Source organism: Macrotis lagotis, chromosome 8 (assembly GCF_037893015.1).
Source record: "Macrotis lagotis isolate mMagLag1 chromosome 8, bilby.v1.9.chrom.fasta, whole genome shotgun sequence".
Lineage (NCBI taxonomy): Eukaryota > Metazoa > Chordata > Mammalia > Peramelemorphia > Peramelidae > Macrotis > Macrotis lagotis.
This window is the reverse complement of record NC_133665.1, coordinates 120290396-120310745: the sequence shown is the minus strand read 5'-3', so window position 1 is coordinate 120310745 and position 20350 is coordinate 120290396. Positions and strand designations below refer to the sequence as shown.

At 37.9% G+C, this 20350-nt stretch overlaps 1 protein-coding gene across 17 annotated transcripts in view; it reads left to right on the top strand.

Annotated features, from left to right (window-relative positions):
* Positions 1 to 19371, top strand: part of COBL (cordon-bleu WH2 repeat protein) — a 330921-nt gene extending 311550 nt beyond the window's left edge. For all 17 annotated transcript variants that reach the window (XM_074198296.1, XM_074198310.1, XM_074198305.1 and 14 more), the window contains 2 exons: positions 38 to 304; positions 19207 to 19371. In XM_074198296.1, the coding sequence (XP_074054397.1) occupies positions 38 to 304; positions 19207 to 19224 (285 nt within the window). In that variant the 3' untranslated portion in view covers positions 19225 to 19371. The remainder of the gene's footprint in view (positions 1 to 37; positions 305 to 19206) is intronic.
* The last annotated feature ends 979 nt before the right edge of the window (positions 19372 to 20350 follow it).

Sequence of the window (20350 nt, the reverse complement as noted above, 5' to 3'; positions counted from 1 at the left end):
GACTTGGTCATTTTTCACTTAACTGTGTCCTTGACAGGTCTCATCTTCTGCCTCGGGAGAACTTCAGAGTTTCCGAGAAGCAGCACTCTCCAAACAAGTTACAGAAGTTCCTCCTCAGGAAGAAGAGACGTCCATTCCAGCTCCACCTGTAGCACCGCCACTGCCCCCTCCTGAGTCCAGGGACTCCACTGTGTCAAAGACAACGCCCAAATACCCTACTGGGCCCATGAGTGATCCTGTGGATGTAAGGCAGGCATTGATGGATGCTATTCGTTCTGGAACAGGGGCCGCAAGATTGAAAAAGGTACAAATAATCAATTTAGTAGTCATTTATAAACAAAGAAGTGCACTTTACAGTAAACACTAAGTTTCCTGGAGTAAGTTTTAGAGGTAAAACTTAGTATGATATTCTGTATCCAGAACATCATGTCTGACTCCACAAAGCTACTTGGAGACATATGGTAAGCTAACAATGGAATGACCATCAAGCTGAAGCTAAAAGTCAGGGATATTTTTGAAGGAAATCACTGCTTTGGGTGGGAAGTTGTCCATAAGCTCCAAGAACCAATGACCCTATGAGTGAATGAGCACTAAGTCTTGTCCATCCCACAATGAACCCCCAGGAGAATCAAGAATAAGAATAGGATAACTATTACCTTCTATCATGAAGTAAAAAAATACTATGATGAACCTCCTTAGGAGAATTAGACATATAATGACAAAACCATTCCACCCCATCATGAGAGAAATAATTGTACCTCCATACAGCAAGGTGTTCCCAGCTGAGCGGTCTAATACTAATAAGAGCAGGATATAGTTCACAAGCTGACTGATTAGTGACTGGATCTAAATCATTATTTAGTCTTAGAGGGAACCTTGGAGATCATCTAATCTAAGACAATCATTTTACATATGAGAAAAGTGATGTCCAAGAGAAGTTAAATGACTTACCTAAAGTCACACAAATAAGTGGCAGAGCTGAGATTTGAAATCATATCCTCTGACTCCAGATCTCCTTCTCTTGTCTCTATCATGTTGCTTCTGCTTCTCAGACTGACCACTTCTTTCCCTACAAATAGTTCTTTGGAAGTTTCTTTTGATAATTGATCCTAGCATTTAACCTATAAGTGTAAATACGGATCCTAAAGTTAAGTAGACATTGTACTGAGTATTGGACATTGTAAGTGTAAAAAGTAGGCAAGAGCTATATGGATAAACATAGCCTCAGCTTAAATCTTGAAGATATTGGTAGGACAGTTTTCCCATTATATTTTTAGAGAGAACATTTTCTGAAAAGAGTGAGAGTAAGAAAGTTCTTAAGAGGGGAATGTGTTGGATAAACTTTGGGGAATGGTTGTTAGGAAGGAAACCACTAACAGAAAAGCCTGTAGAGACTCTCAGGGCAAGAAAGCAGAATGAGAGAGAAGACCAGACTGAAGGAAGCTATTAATGGGATCCTAGAAGAATTTTGCAGAAAGTAGCCTAAGGTGATGGTGAATAAGGGATGTGGATCAGAAACCCAGGCTCTCTAGAGGAAAAATCACAAGCTTTTAGAAGCAAATGAACAAGATGATTTTGACTGTAGCACATGGAACTGATTAGAAACGGGAGAGGTTAGGTAGGAAGGCAGTGTTTTTGTTATGTGTCTTTTTAAATAGTGTTCTCAACAACTTGAAATTACATCCAAATATCCAAGATTGAGTGGTTATTAGAATAGTTTGAATTTTTTTTATAGTTGCTGTTCTGCCTCTTTTAATTCTGTATTCCTTCAGAGTCATTTGTTTCTGTTGACCTAAGCAGTTTACCAGTTTGCCCAGGCTATTGCCTTATCTGGAGTGCTATGTTGAGGTATAAGAGTATATAGTATAAGAAGTATAAGAAGGACATGACTAACTTTCATGTCCAGAAGGTAGTGAAGGGCTTCAAGTCTATGTCATATCACTTGAAGGAATTCATGTTCAGTTCTAAAGATTCAGGGAGGGACATAATCACGGTCTTCAAGTGTTAAAGACCTATTGTCATGTGAAGGGAAGAAAAGTCTCACTCACTTTGGCCCTAGAGGGTAGAAACAAGTTGCAAAAAAAAAAAAGGTCAATTTAGTTTTAAGATCAAGAAACCCTTCCTAACAACTCAAGATGTCCAGAGATGGAATGGACTGGCTCAAGAGATGGTGTCTTCTATCTTCTTGGAGTTCTTTAAACAGAGACTGGATAAATCCTTGTTGGGTATGTTATATACCAGAAATTCCTTTCATATATGCTTTGAACCAGATGCTTGTTAACATCTCTTCCAGTTCTCCAATTCTCTGAAAATTCTGGCTTTGAGGTACGTGGTGAGCCTGCCATTTTGGACATTGCTAAATGTCTTTGTCTTTGCTGACATTGTACCTAAGTGACCCTACTCTTTCTCATCTGGTCAGATCTCCCTGGAACAAAAGAGAGAAAATGTTCCCTGACTGTCCCATAAACAAAACAGTTGCACTCTGAGTAGGGATTGTCTACTCTCCAAAAAAAAAAAAAATAGATTAGGAAAATGTGCTTAGATTGGGGAAATGTGCATGTAAAATTACCCAAATTTTGACCCATCACTTGAAGCAAAGTTTTTATAGGATTTGAAGGAATTTTTCTGAGTTCATTTTATAACATCCTCCACCCCTAGTTCCTCATTTGTTCTGGACATCAAAAGTCCTGAAGTATTGTCAGAAAGCTTATTCTTGTGGCATTTGGAGCCTGGGCCAAAAGTAGAGAAGACTAGAAATCTGTCTAGCATGTCTTTTATCAGGACTTCTTTTTTTCCCAGCTAGGCTGATAGATCATAGAATCTCCAATAAGAATTACTGAATATTTTATCTAAACTGAACTTCAAAAGTTTTCATTATGCAGTCTCAGGAGAAAGCTATTAAATTCAGAGAGCTCCCTTCTCGATGATGAGAAGCCATTCTTTTCCTTCCATCCCCAATAATCTGGCCACCATGTTTAAAAAATTTTTTAAAGTTCACATAACTAACCACAAGTAGAAGACCACAATAGTGAAGGCTGATCATAACAGAATCTCATATTATTTCTGTAAGGAATAATATTTAGAATACCATTGACATAGGTCAACCTTATGGATAGGGTGCTAGACTTAGAGTTAAGATTCAAATCCCTCTCCTGATGCTAGCTAACCATATGACTAACCATATGACCTTATACAATTTACTTAAGCTCTGTGTGTCCCAGACGACTCCCTGAGTTATTTTTCAGTCATTGAAGTTATTTTTGCTATTTCATGGAGGGAGTTCCCTTATGCTGGCAAAATCAGGGATCCTTTGATCACACATCAGCTCAGAGCAGAACTTGGAGTTTGTAAATAATTTTGTGGAACAAAAGGAAACATCAAAATATGACTCAGCGAACTGAGACCCATTAGCATGTGATTTTGCTTTTTTTTTAACTTTTTAATATTTTTGTCAAATATTAAGGCCTGGAACCTCCTCTCCCTGTAACCCTCTCAACATGATGCATCTCTCTGTAAAACCCACCCTTCCTCCCACTGGGATATTCTTCCAGAAGCCTCCATTTTGTAGAGTGGCCTTCATTCCCTTCCTAGACCTTGTTCATGTCTCAAAATCATGCCCCTTGTTGGATACCTTAATCCCTATGCCTTCTCATTTTCAATTCCTATTTCTGCATTTTTTTCTCCCAGTACTAAATACTCTTAATTAAAGTTTGTTTTCTTTCTTCCTTCCTGTGACTCAGGACCCTAAGAACTTTATAGTGTTCTCTACCCATAAACCATGAAACCCCAATAGACTCAATTTTATTTTCTTTGGGTCTTTCTAGCCCGTCTAACTCGCTTGCAGGATAATCAAGCCCTGAAGCTTGGCTTTGGGAGTACCTGTGGATTTGATTCTTGATAATCACCTTCCCTCTCTTGTCTTCTATTACCTGAGCTCCTGACTTAGCAAGTTCAAATCAGTAGGAGCTTACTTGTTTATTAACTAACCTATTGCCATCCACCACAAGCTTGTTATCACACTCATATTCTTGCACACAGAGAAAGTTGTAACATGAATTCCACTTTCCTTTTTGGTAAATAAAGTAAAACCTGTCAATTTTTTTAAACTAAAGAAAATATGCTTTGAAAAGTAAAAAGTTCTTTCATTATAAAGCCCTCCATAATCAGAAAAGACTGGCAGAAATATAGGGGATAAAGAAGTAGCTTTAGGGATGATATTTTTGTTATTCCTCATATGAGGTCCCAAATATTTTATCTGTGTTACTCATATCATCAGCGAGGGAATTAATTTCTCGTAACTGAGGACTAGATTGACAGTAGAATACTGAATTTTTTAATCACTGAAATTCCTGAAGACCATCTATTTAACCTCTATCTCATTAACTAAATCAGATTCTTAAATTATATGATTTTTGTGCAGATATGCGATTTTCTGAGAAGGAAATCTCCTTCTGCCAAGTGTAAGTCAGCAACTCCTTGTTAACTTACATTCTTAGAGAACTGCGCAGAACATTGAGAGGTCAATTTGCCCAGGGTCACACAACCTTTATGTGGCACAGACAGGATTTCAAAGCTAGGTCTTTTGGATTCTATGGCTAGAATTCCCCTTTCTCCCACACCATACTATATATGTACATACATGCACAGCTAAGTATTTTACAGAAACATGTCATATATATATGTATATATATATAGATTTTAAAACAAGTTTAGACCTTTGACTATTTCTTTGGGGATCTTTGTCTTTTATCCAAATTGTTCCATAGTCCATTCTATGCAGTTTACTAAAATTCTACCTCATTATTTTAATTTACCTTTTTTATCACCCCCCCCCAAATCAAGTGATGACAAAGCACAAAATTTTATTGGATTCAGTTCTTGGGGAAAGGAGGCTTGGTTTTCTGAGGCAAGTGAGTTTTAGTAGCTCTTCACTAAGTATCCCCCCACCTTGCTCTAAAATTCTGTTAATTAGAAGCCTCAGATTCAATTTCATAAAGAAGCCAACCCTCTTAGCTGCAGTGATTTGTCAAGTTTATATATTCTCAAAATGAAAAGAAATGTAACATCCCTAAGTGACTGATAATACACCCATTCTTCCGGGTAAGAACATCTTTCCTTACTTCATGACAAAGGCATAAAGTCAAAGAAACTGCTTCCCTAAGAAATAGAACTCTGCTCCTATAGAAGCCTCACTCATAACACTATTTCTCTGCATCTTTGGTTTTCTGGTCAGCTGGTTTCTCTCTTTAAACTGAAGCATCTGCTATTGGTGATTTTAAAACCACCATGAAATAATCCCTGTTAATGGTTCTCCACTGGTTCCCTTAGACTGGCCCCCCACAGCCTTCCAGGTAATGTAATCCTGTATTTCTGAATCAGCCTGCTTTAGATACTATCTGTAGCTTTTCAAATGTATTTACCTTTCTTGCTTATCAGCTCACCAAAACAGAGCATTTAAAACAGTTAAACAAATCATTAAAAAAAAAAAAGCTTTTCAAACAAATTTTAAAGTGATTTCTTCACTGGGACAATAAAGTAAAATCAGTTGCCCAAAAATATGCTAAAGAAAATAAATACTTGTTGGATTGAATATCTGATTAGGGGGGGATAGCTCAGTTGGTTGAAGTTTGACCCTTAATGAAGACAGGGTTTCAGGTTCAACCCCCTCAGAGCCAATTAGCTTCTTTTGCAGAATACCTCTTTCAATTTACTAGTAAGTCACAGAACTCTTAACCTGGTCCATGCATGTGGATGCAAACTTGGTCATATGCAAGACAGATTTAAGAGCACTCTTGTCCCAGGACAAATCCATCATTGAATTTAGAAAAATAATTCACATCATGTTTTCTAATGAGGATCAGACAATGGTATGATTTTCATGTTTGATAGATGGCACAATTGTCAATAATTATTTCAGGAATAAATGGTGACTACATGAGCTAACTTCAAATGCAGACCCCACTCATAAACAGAGATTGAAAGAAGGGGGTGTTGGTGGGTGATCTACTCAGAACGGAGAGGCAGTGTTTCCATGGGAACATTCAGGACAAAGGAAGCATTACATGTGTCTTTGGAAGTTAAGGTCTCAGGTCCCCGATATCTCAGAGACTTGTGGAATCCCCTGACCAGTCCACCACTGCCTCCTCTTCCTCTATCCCCAGCTGACAGAGCAGGAAGGTCGTCATTGGATCAGATCACAAGTGCCAGTCTGTATGGCATAGACCAAGTCCTAACCTTAACAAAGATACTTAACTATTTTTAAAATCCTGGGCACAAATCCATTGACCTTTCAAACTTCATCTAATTTTCTATCAAGATTTGAGTTGTGGGAATCTTATATGGTTCTAATGATATCCTGTTTCCCTTGATTTTTACTTCTGCTCCAAGAGACCATGTATTGATAAAACACTCTTGCCAATAGCCATTCCTTTCCCCTATTTCCTCAAGGACAAAAACTGTATCCTTTTCCCAGTATTCAGTTCTGATTTATCCTACATACTTTCCTGTCAACTATACAGTCTAAACCACGCCAGAATTCAAAACACAAAGCAGACCCTGGTATCTCTTGCCTGCATTACTATCCCTAAAAATGAGTCATTTTATTGAACTTGAATCTTTCTATGTATTGTTTCATATTGGGACAGCTTAGGTGGCATAGTAGATAGAGTGCTGAACCTGAAGTCAGGAAGACTCATCTTCTTAAGTTCACATCTGACCTCAGACTCATACTATGTGACCCTGGACAAGTCACTTAAAACTTTCTTTGCCTCAGTTTCCTCATCTGTAAAATGAGCTGGAGAAAGAAATGGCAAATCAAAGAAAACCCCAAATGGGAGGTCAAACATAACTGAAAACAACTGAACAACAAGTCATTTCATATTAAAAAATAGAACTTAATGTCCAAATCACATAGAATGAAAACTAAATAATGACAAAAGATATGTATTTAAAGGTTAATTTTGGATAGGGCAGTTTTTCCTTTGTTTCCCTAAGCATCTTTCCTAACTGAGAGCCATTGGAGAGAGATTAGGAAACAAGCGCTGAAGAGGAAAGTTGGGAGGAGAAAATATAGATGACTTGCCCAGGGTCTCATAGCACATGAGTGTCACATCCAGGAAGCAGACATCTTATCTGGGTCAGATTTTTGCAACTCTTGGCCATTTTACAAACCTCTGACTCTTTGCAAACACAGATGACTCTCTTCCCACACCAGGAGGCTGCTGATGTAAAGTATAAACATGCAAATATGATTTGGCCTTGTCTGCTCTCTGCCCCTTGAGTAATTATTGAACAAATAATCCAGGAGCTGTAAAAGATCCCAGGGTTCATGAGGTACAAAACAAGAAGATACTCTTTCCATGTAAATCAAGGTGTCCTTCTCAGAATATGATTGAGTGAGAGTGAAGTCTGACTCTAGTCATTTGAAAATATTGATCTGTTGCTGTCTCTGAAAATTTAACCAAACAAAATTATAGGGCATGGAAAGTATCTTTTTAATATACATATATACCACGGCTCAAATGAACTGCTAATATCCTTTAGTGATTTACAAGGCCCCAGATAAAACCTTTGTTTACACAGTTTTCTCAGCTAAATGGTTTGTTCAGTGGAAGCTCCTAGACCAAGAAAGGGTTTCATAAATACCATTTTTATGTGCCACTTAGCCCCTGATGAAGTTGGTAGATATAAATTCAATGGCCAATGATACTCGCTGTATGATTTACCTTAGCTAAGTCAATCTCTAATGAGGTACCATATACAAGAATAAAAGAGATGTATTAAAGGGCCTATGAGAAGTCCACATTAGTTCTAAAATGTCATTAGCTGATGATGATTAAGTTAAGAATAGAATTGTCTTTGCAACTATAATCTAATTTGTTAGACAATGATGTATATGTGAAAATTCTTTTTTAAAATTAGACATTTGGACAAATCTGAATGGGCTTCTTGGTATGGAGCATATCAGTAAAGAAACTAGTTAGATTTCTAAAGACAAAAACAAAATCATTCAATTGGATTTGAGTAGATAGTCATATAATCAATATCTTAGTGTCAGAAAAAACCATAGAAGGATGTATTCTCCAGCTTCCCACCTAATAAAGGAATTGAGTCCTTAAGATCTATGACTGAGGCCATTTAGTCTTAAGAGATCACTATAAGTCTACCTAACTATTATTGGTAGGAACAGCTAAGTGGTACAGGGATAGAGTGAAGGGATGAATCAGGAAAACTCATCATGCTGAGGTCAAATATGGTTTCAGACATTTACTAGCTATGAAACCCTGGGCAAGTTACTTCTATTTCTCCTTAGTTTCCCCATCTATCAAATAACTAGAGCAGGAAATGGCAAACCACTCTAGTATCTTTGCCAAGGAAACTCTAAATAGGATTCCGGAGAATCAGATATGACTGAAAACTACCAACCGAATAACAAAATGCCATTGGTAAATATCTTCTAGCTGGTAGATAGATCTCTTCTATTGGTTGGAACAGGTTTTATTTTTTATCCAAGTCAAATAATTCAACAGACATTTATCATTTAGCACATATTCAAGGCCTAGTGCAACACAATACAGAAACAAAAACAAAAATGATATAGTCTCTGCCTTCAAGGGGTTATCATTTTATTAAAAAAAGTTGACCTTGTAATTTTCACCCATTTGTTGTGATTTGATCATCAGAAGCTACATAGCTATAACTAATGCTCTTTCACAAGATAGCTCTTAAAATTTTTGAAGATAATTATTTTATCTTTTCCTAGCCTTGTTCCCCCATGCTAGACTCTTTCACAATTTTTCTTAAAACAAAGTTTCATCATCCTGCCATTGTTGCCTGGATGTATTCACTTTGTCTATGTCCCTCTTCATGAGTAGTGACCAGAATAATACAGTGTCCTCGATGTGGTCTGATCAATAGGGCTCATAGTGAGCCTGTTATATCCTTTAATTTGGATATAAGGACTTTAGTCCTTTTTATATATGAACTGCTGCCAGCCCAAGTTTCCCCCATTCTCTATTTGTGCAATTACTGTTTGTTTTCACAATTTTGTATATATGTCTACTAAATTTCCTAATCTTAGTTGGGTGCATACTGCAAGTCTGACAAGATACTTCTGAGTTTTGAGGTCATCCACCACATTAGCTCCCCTTCCCAACTTTGTGTCATCAGTAAATTACATAAAACATTTTGCCTTCTGCAGTGCCTTCAATCAGATCCTGGAAACCAAACATTGAACAGAGCAGGACCTTAAAAAATAAAAACTGAGTCAAAGGCTTCCCTTCTTTTAAGTCATTTTTACATGCTAAGATAAGGCTCTTTTGCCTTCTTCTTTTCTTCATTTCTCATGCACCTGAATATTAAATTAATATTGTGTCTCAACATCCTAAGAGAGATTTCTCCAGGGATGCCAGAAATGGAATACAAGTCAGCAGTTCTTGGTCAGGGTCAAAGAATTTTTAGTGAATTAGAAAGTACTCTTGTTTTCTATTAAGGTAAAGTTAATTTTTTTGACAGGAAGTTAGTTGCAGGGGGTTCTCCTAGGTAGATCACAGAGCCCTCAAAGGCAAAAAACAGTTACACCAGAGACTTCTTACACTCACCCTTCCTGCACCTATTTTAATATCAAAGCCCATTTCATTGTTTACCCGCCCTTGCTACACAATTCATTCCCCTCCCTTTCTGCTCAAGAGTCCCTTGGTATCTTTTATGCCATTTCCTGAATACAAGTTGTCATTAGAATAGGCTGTGGCTTTCTTAAACCCATCATGTTTTTCTCTATTGCTTGCTGAGTTGCCCACAATTTTTGATGCTTCAGAAATTATGGTGTTCACCATACAGTATCACCTGGACAATTTTGGTAAGCAAAGTCGGAGTTTTAGAAGGAGAAAACTAGGAAGTTCAATTTCTGAAATTGAGTCCAACATATTTTCTCTGTCATTTCTGGTCCCAGTTGTACTTGTCTATGATAGAGGTAATGAAGACTAACTCATTGGACAGCCAGCCAGCTGCAAGTCATAATCTATGCCAGTGATCTTCAAAGTGTGAAGCTTGGAATGACCCCAAAGGCATAAGGATATGCATCGCATCCTACTGAAGATTGGGGTTGATTTTTCACTCCTTTATCTTATCACAACTTAGGTACCTAAGGTGCCATTGGGAAAATGCCCTCATACCTTGTGATTTCAATAGGTGTCCTCACCAGGATAGGTTCTGTACTCCTTGGTAAGCTTTACCTACTGGTAAGCTTTTATATTTTAGAAAAAAAAAAAATGAGTTCTACAGGATGAGTAGACACAGAGAAGTTGTAATGAGCTTCATAACTTTCATTGTATTATAATAATAATGATGGCTGCCATTTATATCATCTTACTTGTTTCAGAAATTGGATTAAGTAATTTATAATTATTATCTCATTTACTACAACTCTGGTAGGTAGTGATAACCCCCCACCACCACCATTTACAGATGAGCCATTTGAGGTAAATATAAGTTAAGTGACTTGCTCAGGGTCACATAAATAATGACAGTCCAAGTCTAAATCTGAACTTGGATCTTCCTAACCTCAGACCCAACATTCTTTCCACAAAGTCACCTGGTGCACAGTTACGTCATCATCCTCTTCTAAACTCACTCCTCTTCTAAACTTCCCTATTTTTGTGAAGAACACAACTATCCCTCTCTCCCAGGTTCTCAATTTCTTTGTTATTTTTAACTCCTCACTCAAGTTGCCAATGATTTTTTATGTGACAGAGAGCACGGGAGAAGGGAATATAAATATAAGCATTAAGAAAGATAGCCCCTACCCTTGAGGAACTTACATTCTAACAGGGAAAGCAACACAGAAAAGAATGTGCAAACTGCAAGGGTGGAGAATGGAACAGAAAGTCCTGAGAGACAGGGTTGGAGCCTGGGAATGAAGGAAGAAAATGCCTGGGTATTTCCCTTAAAATGGAATTTCTGAGAGGAACCAGCTAGTCCGAGAAAGGGGTCACAGGAATAGAGGTCACTTCTATCATGAAAAGTCCAGAGGTAGAATGAACTGCTAAGGTCAGGAGGTTTCAGTGGCATGGGAAAGAAGGTTCAAAGAGTCAGCCCCCAGAGGGGAATGAATTCACTTAACTGGAATGACTCTTCAAAATTATCAGAGGTCTCCTATTGCCAAATCTCAAGACCTTTTCTCAATCCCTTGACCTCTCCCAGCATTTAACATTTATTGGCCACCTTCATTTTCTGAATACTTAACTTCTCTTTGAGTTGTTGAAAAGAATGTATGTCACCTATAATTATTTTTAAAAAAACAACTCCTGATACCTTCACTTAAAGTCTTGGAACAGAATTTTCTGATTTCATTACAAATCTGTCAGACATTTATTTCATGTCTTTCAAAATAATCATTTTCATTTTGGGGAATGATATTGGGTACTTGCCATGGTCAATCCTTTCCAACTCTCTTCTAAAAGAAATGCATTAAAATTTTCTGAGGAAAATGGAAGCCTTTGATCTTTTTCATTTCTTAGTCTCAAACCATATATTTCCACTGTATATTTTTGCCGTCCTATATGACTCCACTGATGATCAAAGTAAATGTTGACAAGCTTTGAAGGATCTTGTCAATGTCTTCTTAGAATTGAATGTCAGAGGTGGAAGGGAATACAAAGACCATCTAATCCAATACTCATTTTATAAGAAATATCACATTTAGTAATCTCCCCCAGTTCCTTCTTCCCTCCTAGAATTTCTCTACTTTATCCTCTATAATAGATATTGGCGCATGAGTAGAAATTATATCCATAGTCTGGGTTTTGTTTCTTTTTTGCTCATGCTTCTCATGATTACTTCAAAACGTAATGACCAAGCATCCTAAGAAATGTTTCTTGTGGGCACATGAGCATAGCAGTCATAAATTTAGAGCCGAACAGGATTTTAGAGACCATCTTTCCAAAGTTCAATCCCTTCCTTTTAAAGAGAAGAACCTGAGACCAAAAAAGATTAGGTGATTTGCCAAAGGTTACAAAGATAGTAAGCAGCCATTTCCTCTGGCTCCAAATTCAGTTCTCTTTCTACTGTAATGAATTAATGAAATCAGTCTCATCATCTTTTCTGCGGAAAACCTTTGAACCTTCCCACCTTTCAGATACAACTTCTTGATATCTTTTGAAAATGTCAATATTAGCATTTGTTTTATCCATTAGTGGATCAACCCTTTGGTGATTAAATAAACATCCCTTCTGACTAAAGCACAAAGTTGTCACATTTTACAAGCCACCAGTTTTGTTGTTGAATTATTTCAGTCATGTCCAACTCTTTGTGACCCCAGTTGGAGTTTTCTGGAGGGGTTTTGTCTTTTGCTTCTCCAGCTTATTTGTCAGATGAGGAAATTGAAGCAAACAGAGTTAAATGACTTGCCCCAGGTCACATGGCTAGTAAGTGTCTGAAGCCAGATTTGAACTAAGGAAGATGAGTGAGTCTACCTGACTCCAGGCCTAGCATTTTATCCATTATGCCACTTAGCTACCTAATTGTCTCCAGATACATTAATGTTTTGTCAGAAGTCTTCAAGTGATGGGATTCTTAGCACCCTCTGACACCTTATTGCCCCCTGCATAATAAAAAAAAGAGTGCTACAGGACTTAGAACCATGGCATACTTTTCTTTGATTCACAGGTTGCTTTTGACCAAATCATCTATGACCTTGCAAGTAGTAGGAAATTTCCTAATGGGGAGTTTCTTTATCTTTATCTTTATCTTTTCTTTAGCCAGACACTGATCCTGAGCTGCAGACACCAATCTGTTATGTGTTTTAACAGTTTTAATTATGTTTAAGATCATAACTCTAGGGTTGAAAGGAATTTCAGGGGCCATCTCATCCAATCCCCTTATTTTATAGATGAAGAGAGTAGGACCCAAGGATGTTCAACACCTTATCCGGGGTCACACATACAGTAAGAATTAGAAGCAGGATTTGAACAGAATCACAAGCTAGTGTTATTTTCTTATTTGATAGAATCAAAACAACTATATGTGATTTGTTGTGTAAAGTCCAGTTCTAGGTAGGCAAAGTCTATGTGCTATATTTTGGGGAGGAGAGACAGAGAAAGAAAATCAAAAGAGCATAGAAAGCATTCAGGGAGTAGCAAGTCATCCAGTTTGACTAAAACCTTTCCAGTACTTAGCATGTATTAGATACTCGTTGATAAAATGATATTGGAGATGTTAAAATTGGAAAGGAGGGTCAAAGGTAGATGGTGAAGAATCGTTAATGCCTTATTAGGGAGTTTGGATTTTTATCATCAGATTTTTGGAAAGCCATTGAAGATTTTGAGCAGAGCAGTGAAATGATTAGTTCTATGGAAGATTAATCTTGAAGCATATAGATAAGCTAGAGAGGAAGGTGTCTGGTGGACATGGTGAGTTAGGAGACTTTGACAGTGATTTAAAGAAGAAGTAATATGACTGTCAATTGGGTCAACTCTAAGAGAATGGAAAAAAGAAAAGGAGGGGAGAGCTAAGAAAAAGGAAAACTCAGAGACTATCCTGAAGTTTTAAGTCTGGATGACTGAGAGGATGGTAATGCCCTTCCTCCATGACAGAAGAAGTAGGGGATTAAGGAGGGAGGAGCTGGTTTTGTGGGGATGAGAGGAAAATGGGTTTTTGTTTTGGAAAGGTTGAGTTTGAGGCATTCATGGGACATTCAGTAATAAACATTTATGAAGTGCCATGGGTAAGTGAGTGAGTGTATGTGTGCATATGTCACATTCATGCACAAAACAACACTATATCAAGCATGAGGATACAATAACAAAAAACACAACAAAACTTGTACTCAAAGTCTTTGTATTCTCCTGGTTCGAAGCATCACCACAGATCCATAAATACAAAATAACTTCAGGGGAAGAGGGAGATATCATCAGTTTGGGAGTTTTTCCATGTGGAAATTTTCATTGGGAGATCTGGAAGTAGATGAGGTTGTGAAGATTACCATTAGCAGGAAAGAGAAGGCTAAGGATAGAACATTGTGGAACACTTATTTCTAAGGGACAAGAAAAGGAATCAGTCACTCAGTAAGCATTTATAAATCCTCTTCTATGAAACAAAGATAAAAGATAGTCCCTGTTCTCAAGGAGTTCAAACTAATGGAGGAAACATCATACAAACAAGTTGTTCATTCATTCACTTAGGTCTGACTCTTCATGACCCTATGGGACCCTATTCTATGGGGTTTTCTTGGCAAAGATACTTGGAGTGATTTGCCATTTTCTTCTACAGAGGAGTAAGGAGAGTAGAGGTTAAGTGACTTGCTCTGTATCATACGGCTAGATTTGAACTCAGTTCTTCTTGCTGCCACACTCAGTGCTCGATTCACAGAGCCACCTAGCTGCCTGGAGACAAACAACTACATTCATGAAAATGAATACAAGTTAGATTGAAGGTAATCTTAAAGGGAAGGCACAAAGAAGGAAGATGACCAGGAAAGATTTCTTGTAGGAGGGGGAGACTTTAGCTAGGACCTAAAGGAATCAAGGAGGCAGAAATAGAAAGAATTTTCTAGGCATGGAACACAGCCAGTAAAAACACTCCAGCATTGGGAGGTCAAGTATCTTATACGAGGGACAGCAACAGGACTTTGCCACTGAATCAGAGTTTGTGGAGGGGAGTAAAGTGTGGAAAGACTGGAAAAAATAGAAAGAGAATAAGTTATGATGAACTGTGAAAGCTAAACAGAAGGTAACATATGTGAACTTCAAGATCATAGGGAGCCTCTGGAGTTTATTGGTGAGCGGGGTGATAGAATCAGACTTGTGTGTTAGGGAAATTACCTTGACAGCTGAATGGAGAGTGGATTGTAATGGGAGAGGCTTAAAACAGGAAGATTGAACAGCAAGCTAGAAGTCAAGAAGGAAACAAAAAAGTCACTGCCAAGAGGGAAGAGAAACAGGACATGTATTGGGAGACAAAGTATGTGTTCATCAGTGCCAGATGTTTTGGGAAAAAATCTCCCTTCCAAGAGAAAAAGAAAGAAGAAAAATGTGTAAAAAATCACTTAGCACAGTAAATGGCCCATAGTAGGCTATATAATTTATATAAATTATATAAGTATAAATTTTTATATATGTATATGCTTATTTCTATAAATATATGTTCTCTTTCTTTTTCCTTCCCCTTTAGATTTGATAATCCATTGGTCAGCAGTGACTTAAAAGTGCAGTTTCTTTGTGGCAATAGTGGGTTAAAATTGGAAAGGGTTAAAGGATTTAAGTGGCTATTGATGGATTGAAGCAGGAAGTGTGGCAGTAAAGAGAGAAGGAAAATAGAACATCAAATATGAGGGAGAGGGAGTCTGTGTCTGTGTGTGTTTAAGCATAGAAGAGAGTTGAATATATTTTTAGGCAAAGGGGAAGGAGCTGGCAGAAGAATTTGAAGTTGTAAAAGAAAATGGGAAAAATTAAAAGGATCCAGGAGCAGAAGACATAAGGACTGGGCTCAAGAGTACATGTGGACTCATTAACCTTAGAAATATGGTCTGCTGAAGAGTTTGGAGAGAGATAGAGATTGTTTTTTTAAGGAAAAAGGAAGGAAGGTGAGGCTTGTTCCTCCCATGACTGGAATGCACTCCCTTCTCACCTCTGCCTTTTATATCACTAAGCTTATTCTGGAAGCTCAGCTCAAACTTCGTCCTGTGATAAATATGTTAGGAGATCAACAAGAATTGAATAAAAGTTATTCTAGAATAGTATTAAGGGTTCAACTGAACTTAGTTGTAATGGATACAGTCAACACAGTTTTATGGTTTTCCTTGGCAATACTAAGACTTGAATGGAAGAGGTGAAAAAGAGGACATAGAGTCTTAGATTGGAATGAACAGAAATGCTGAGAATAGTATTGAAATTAGTAGCTTAAGACACAGGACCCAAGCTAGGTAAATGGGCAAGTGAAGTCTGAATGAGATGGAGAGATAGAGTATAAGAGGAGGTCAAGGAGCAAAAGATCATGATGAGATCCGTTCTCTGTCTTCATTTTACATATATGCTTTCTGGTCATGGAGCAAGGTGATAAACACTTAGGTATGTGCAGTCAGACCATGTCTCTGATTAAAGTACGGCACCAAAACTACTCCAAGGTATATAGAAGAGTATTTTTTAAATTTCTTTGTATGCCATACTGCTAATACAGTAATGATGATGATGGTGGTAATGGTGATGGCAATGGTAATAATAATTTAGATAATGCTTTAAAGTTAGCCAAATCTGTATGTGTATGTATGCATGTATGCATACATATATACATAAATGCATGTGGGAGGGGGGAGAGAGAGAGAGAGAGAGAGAGAGAGAGACCAAGACCCACTTGTACCTCATAAGAGTAAAGTAAAGGTGGTATTATTCCCATTTGACAGATAAGGAAACTGAGGTTGAATGGAAGTTACTTGTCTATAATAAATGCAGGAGTGAGATTTGAACTCAGGTCTTCCAGATTCCAAGGCCAGCACTTACCTGTGTTTGGTCCCGTCTGAAACCTGGGGGACAGTAGAAAGGAATACTGATTCTAGAGTTCTTAATCTAGGGTTTAAACCCCACCTTTGACATGTACAAACTTTGTGACCTTGGGTGAATTCCTTAAACTCCCTGCACTTATTTGTGAAATAAAGAGATTGGACTAGATTACCTATGAAACCCCTCTCAACTCTAGAGCTATAATCCTATGAGTATTATATTTCACTTTCTGAAGTCTCCCTGTTAGCATCTATTTGGGGAATTTGCTCCAAGAAACTTAGATTGGCAAAAGATGGTTCCTTACAGTTATACAAATATTATTGGTTACCAGGCTGCCAAAGATCGAAGGCACCTTGGACAGATTAATTCCTATATGAGTCTCCATTTCCTCAACTTTAAAATGAAGAATTGTAGGATCATAGAAACCAAATCCATACAATTCTTGTATCTGTATAGAGCTTTACTTTTTATAAAGCATTCTGATATTCAATCTTTACTAATAAACAGAAGCCCATGAGGAAAGGTTAAATCAGAGAATTTGGAGTTTGAAGAGACATAGGATACATAGGACACAAGGATAGGGATAGAAAGGACCTTAGAACCCATCTCACTCAACTCCTTTATTATACAGAAGAGTAAACTGAAGCATAGACAGGTGAGGTAAACTTGCCCAACACCCCAGACAACAAGACAATAAGGGACAGATCCAAACCTTTCTCTAAATTCAGCTACTGCTTCACTATACAAGGCTGTTTCTATTTTAGACTAGAATGACCTGAGATATTCTATTTGACTCTAATCTTTTATCATCTTTATGGGTCAATCTAAAAGGGCCCCAGTAGGTTCCAGTCTGCCTTGGTCTAAGCCTAGGGAATTTAATCCAGTCCAGACTTGGAGGTTAGAGAGACTGTCCTCCACCTTCCAAGGACCTAGTCATCATAATGCCAACAAACAGAAGCCTTACCCAATGTAAGCTCAGCCTCCTGCAGACATTCCGGCCAGAATAAGCAGTGGTATTTGCAAGAGTAAAGTCTGCCTTAGTGGTATGGAACTTCCTTTCAGCCCCTAATCCATCTTATTTCCTATTCAAAACCAGGTCTAGACTGGTAGGCAGTTTTCATAGCAAATGAGCTAAATTTCTTTTCCAATTTAATTTTCTTTGATTTAGAGAAACATAACCCTGATGGAGCAGAGGTGGACAGGTTTGGAAAGAAAGCTTCTAACTTTATTAAAGCAACCAAGAGCCCTGGAATCTGACCTCTAAATTCTTCCACAAACTAAATTCTACTCAGTTGATCACTGTGTAGAAGAGTGTCCAGGGCTGAATCAATGATGATAAGGTTTGAAAATTATGATTCTCAAAGTCTAGAATGATGCTTCAAATTGAATGGAAACCTAAAAGCTAAAAATTTAGTAAACATCTATTAACACTGATGAGAAGGAGGTTCAGTTCATAAGCAGCTATTAACTCTTATTCTGGGCAATGCCTTGTTCTGGCTTTTTAAATGCTCTTTATTTGTATAGCCCTTTACTTTTTACAAAACCCTTTCACATTGGATCCTTGAAAACAAATGAAGGTAGACTAAATCATAGACTTTAGAGCTAAAATCTACCTAAAACCCTTCCAGCCCACCTTCTTCATTCATTATATAGATAAGAAAAATAATTTGCAGGACTCTTAAACTTTCTCAACCTGCTTCCATCCAGAATCTTGCCCTTTGTTACACATTACTACATTTTCTATGTTCCATAATATACAGTCAAATTGACCCTCCAATTATTCTTTTTTTTTTTTTTTTTGCAAGGCAACCTGGGGTTAAGTGGCTTGCCCAAGGCCACACAGCTAGGTAATTATTTAGTGTCTGAGACCAGATTTGAAGCCAGGTACTCCTGACTCCAGGGCCGGTGCTTTATCCACTACTCCACCTAGCCATCCCCTTCCAATTATTCTTCAAATTCAGCTTCCCGTCTCAGCACCAACATACAAGCCTCACCTCTGCCTTTTCTTCATGTCTCAGTTCAAGTACCACCTTGAGGAAAACATGAGGCTTTCCTGGTCCCTCCCCCCAGCTGTCTACCCCTGATCTCCTGGGTATGGTTTGGAGGGAGGAAGGGAGAGAGAGACAGGGAAAGACAGAGGGAGAGGGGTTTTCTTTCCCACTAAACTGTAAGACCCTTGAGGACAGGGACTATTCCATTTTGTGTCCCTAGAACCAAGCTCAGGTTATTAATTGATAGCAGTTTGCTTGAGGCCACACAGGTGACAGAGCTTCATTCCAACTCAGGTCTCCTAACTCCAAATCTTGTGTTCTTTCCACTGTATGACATTTCTATTCTCTTTACTTATCAATTATTACTTATTTTACAATTTAGGAAACTGAAATCCAGAGAGGTTGATTAATTCAAGATCACACAGAGCCAGTCAGCACCCAAGCCCAGGATTTCTTACTCTCAGATCTCTAGTTCTCGTTCGTTCTCATTCTCTCTCTCTCTCTCTCTCTCTCTCTCTCTCTCTCTCTCTCTCTCTCTCTCTCTCTCTCTCCCTCCCTCCCTCCCCTACCCCAAACAGTCTCCCCTCCTTGTTTTCCAGAATAGATCATATTTTCTCTAGGGTGACTTTAATTTTGCCTAAAGCATCTATCCCTTTAATAAAATAAGATCTGTATTTTGGTTTGAAATACTTTAATGGCAGTATATATATTTTTCTTCATTGCAGGTCCCATTGCTTGTTTGAATAGTGTATAAAGAACAGATAATTGCAAAAGCTAACCCCGTAACACACCCATAATCATCATTCAAGGACTTGGAGCGGCAAAGAACATCACAAGTCGGTATTACTTTCTTGTCTATAGGCCAAAATATATGTAGTTAATTTTCAGCATGTTCCTGTATAATGGTTCAAAGGGAAAAAATACTTTTTGCTGCCCAGCCTGTGTGCCAAGGAAATGTGTTCTGCCTCTGAATATTTAAGGTTGCCAATAAACTATTCTTGTTGGCAGGTTAATAAAAATATAAATATTGTGTAGCCCAGCACTACAGCACTAACACTTAATTATCCATTTGGGCAAAATGGAAAAGAGGTCTTTGTCCTCCACTGATTACAAACCGCCGCCAAGCCTTTTTACCGTATACAGCTGTTCGAAAAACATCTACTCATTTGAAATCTGCAAGCAGGAGATAAAAGGGTCAGTGACCAGTTAAATGCTGTTGGAAAGTAAAGACCCAGGACCTATGTCTTGGAAGGAATTTTTAAAAGGGCGTGGTGACTTTTTCAAAGCTAAAATTGTCTGATTCTTGCCTTTGCATAGATTGGTGTGGGGGGCATAATTCCATAGTATTGCCTGAATCAGCATCTGACCCACTGTTTTTCTTTAAACAAATTATCACAATCCCATGATATTTATCAAACTCTTTCATTCCCAATAGGATCTATGCTGTGAGGCACTGGAGAGGTAGAGAGTTTCAAATCCTCAGAATGACCGGGAAGCAGTCTTTAGTGACCATAGGCTAGGTTGTCTCTGAAGTTTGTCACATGTGGGGATATGAAGTATAAGCTACAAACTATAGAGCTGCCTACTGACCCCAAGGAATTTCCATAAGACCCTCTGAGAGGGAAATCATGTATTTTACATGTTGCAGAGATTGGATTGGTTTAGAAAATGACTTTGAAAATTGTGCTTAATGGTTCATGATTGGGGACTCAGGCTTGTATCTTTCAACCGGCACTCCAGGATCTCTGCCTTCCCCATCTTTGTAATATAAATCTTCTTGTAGTATCCTGTTTGGTGTCACCAGTATTTATAACAAAGTTTAACTACTCTTGTAGTTTCTGTGTACATATATATTTATATATATCCTTA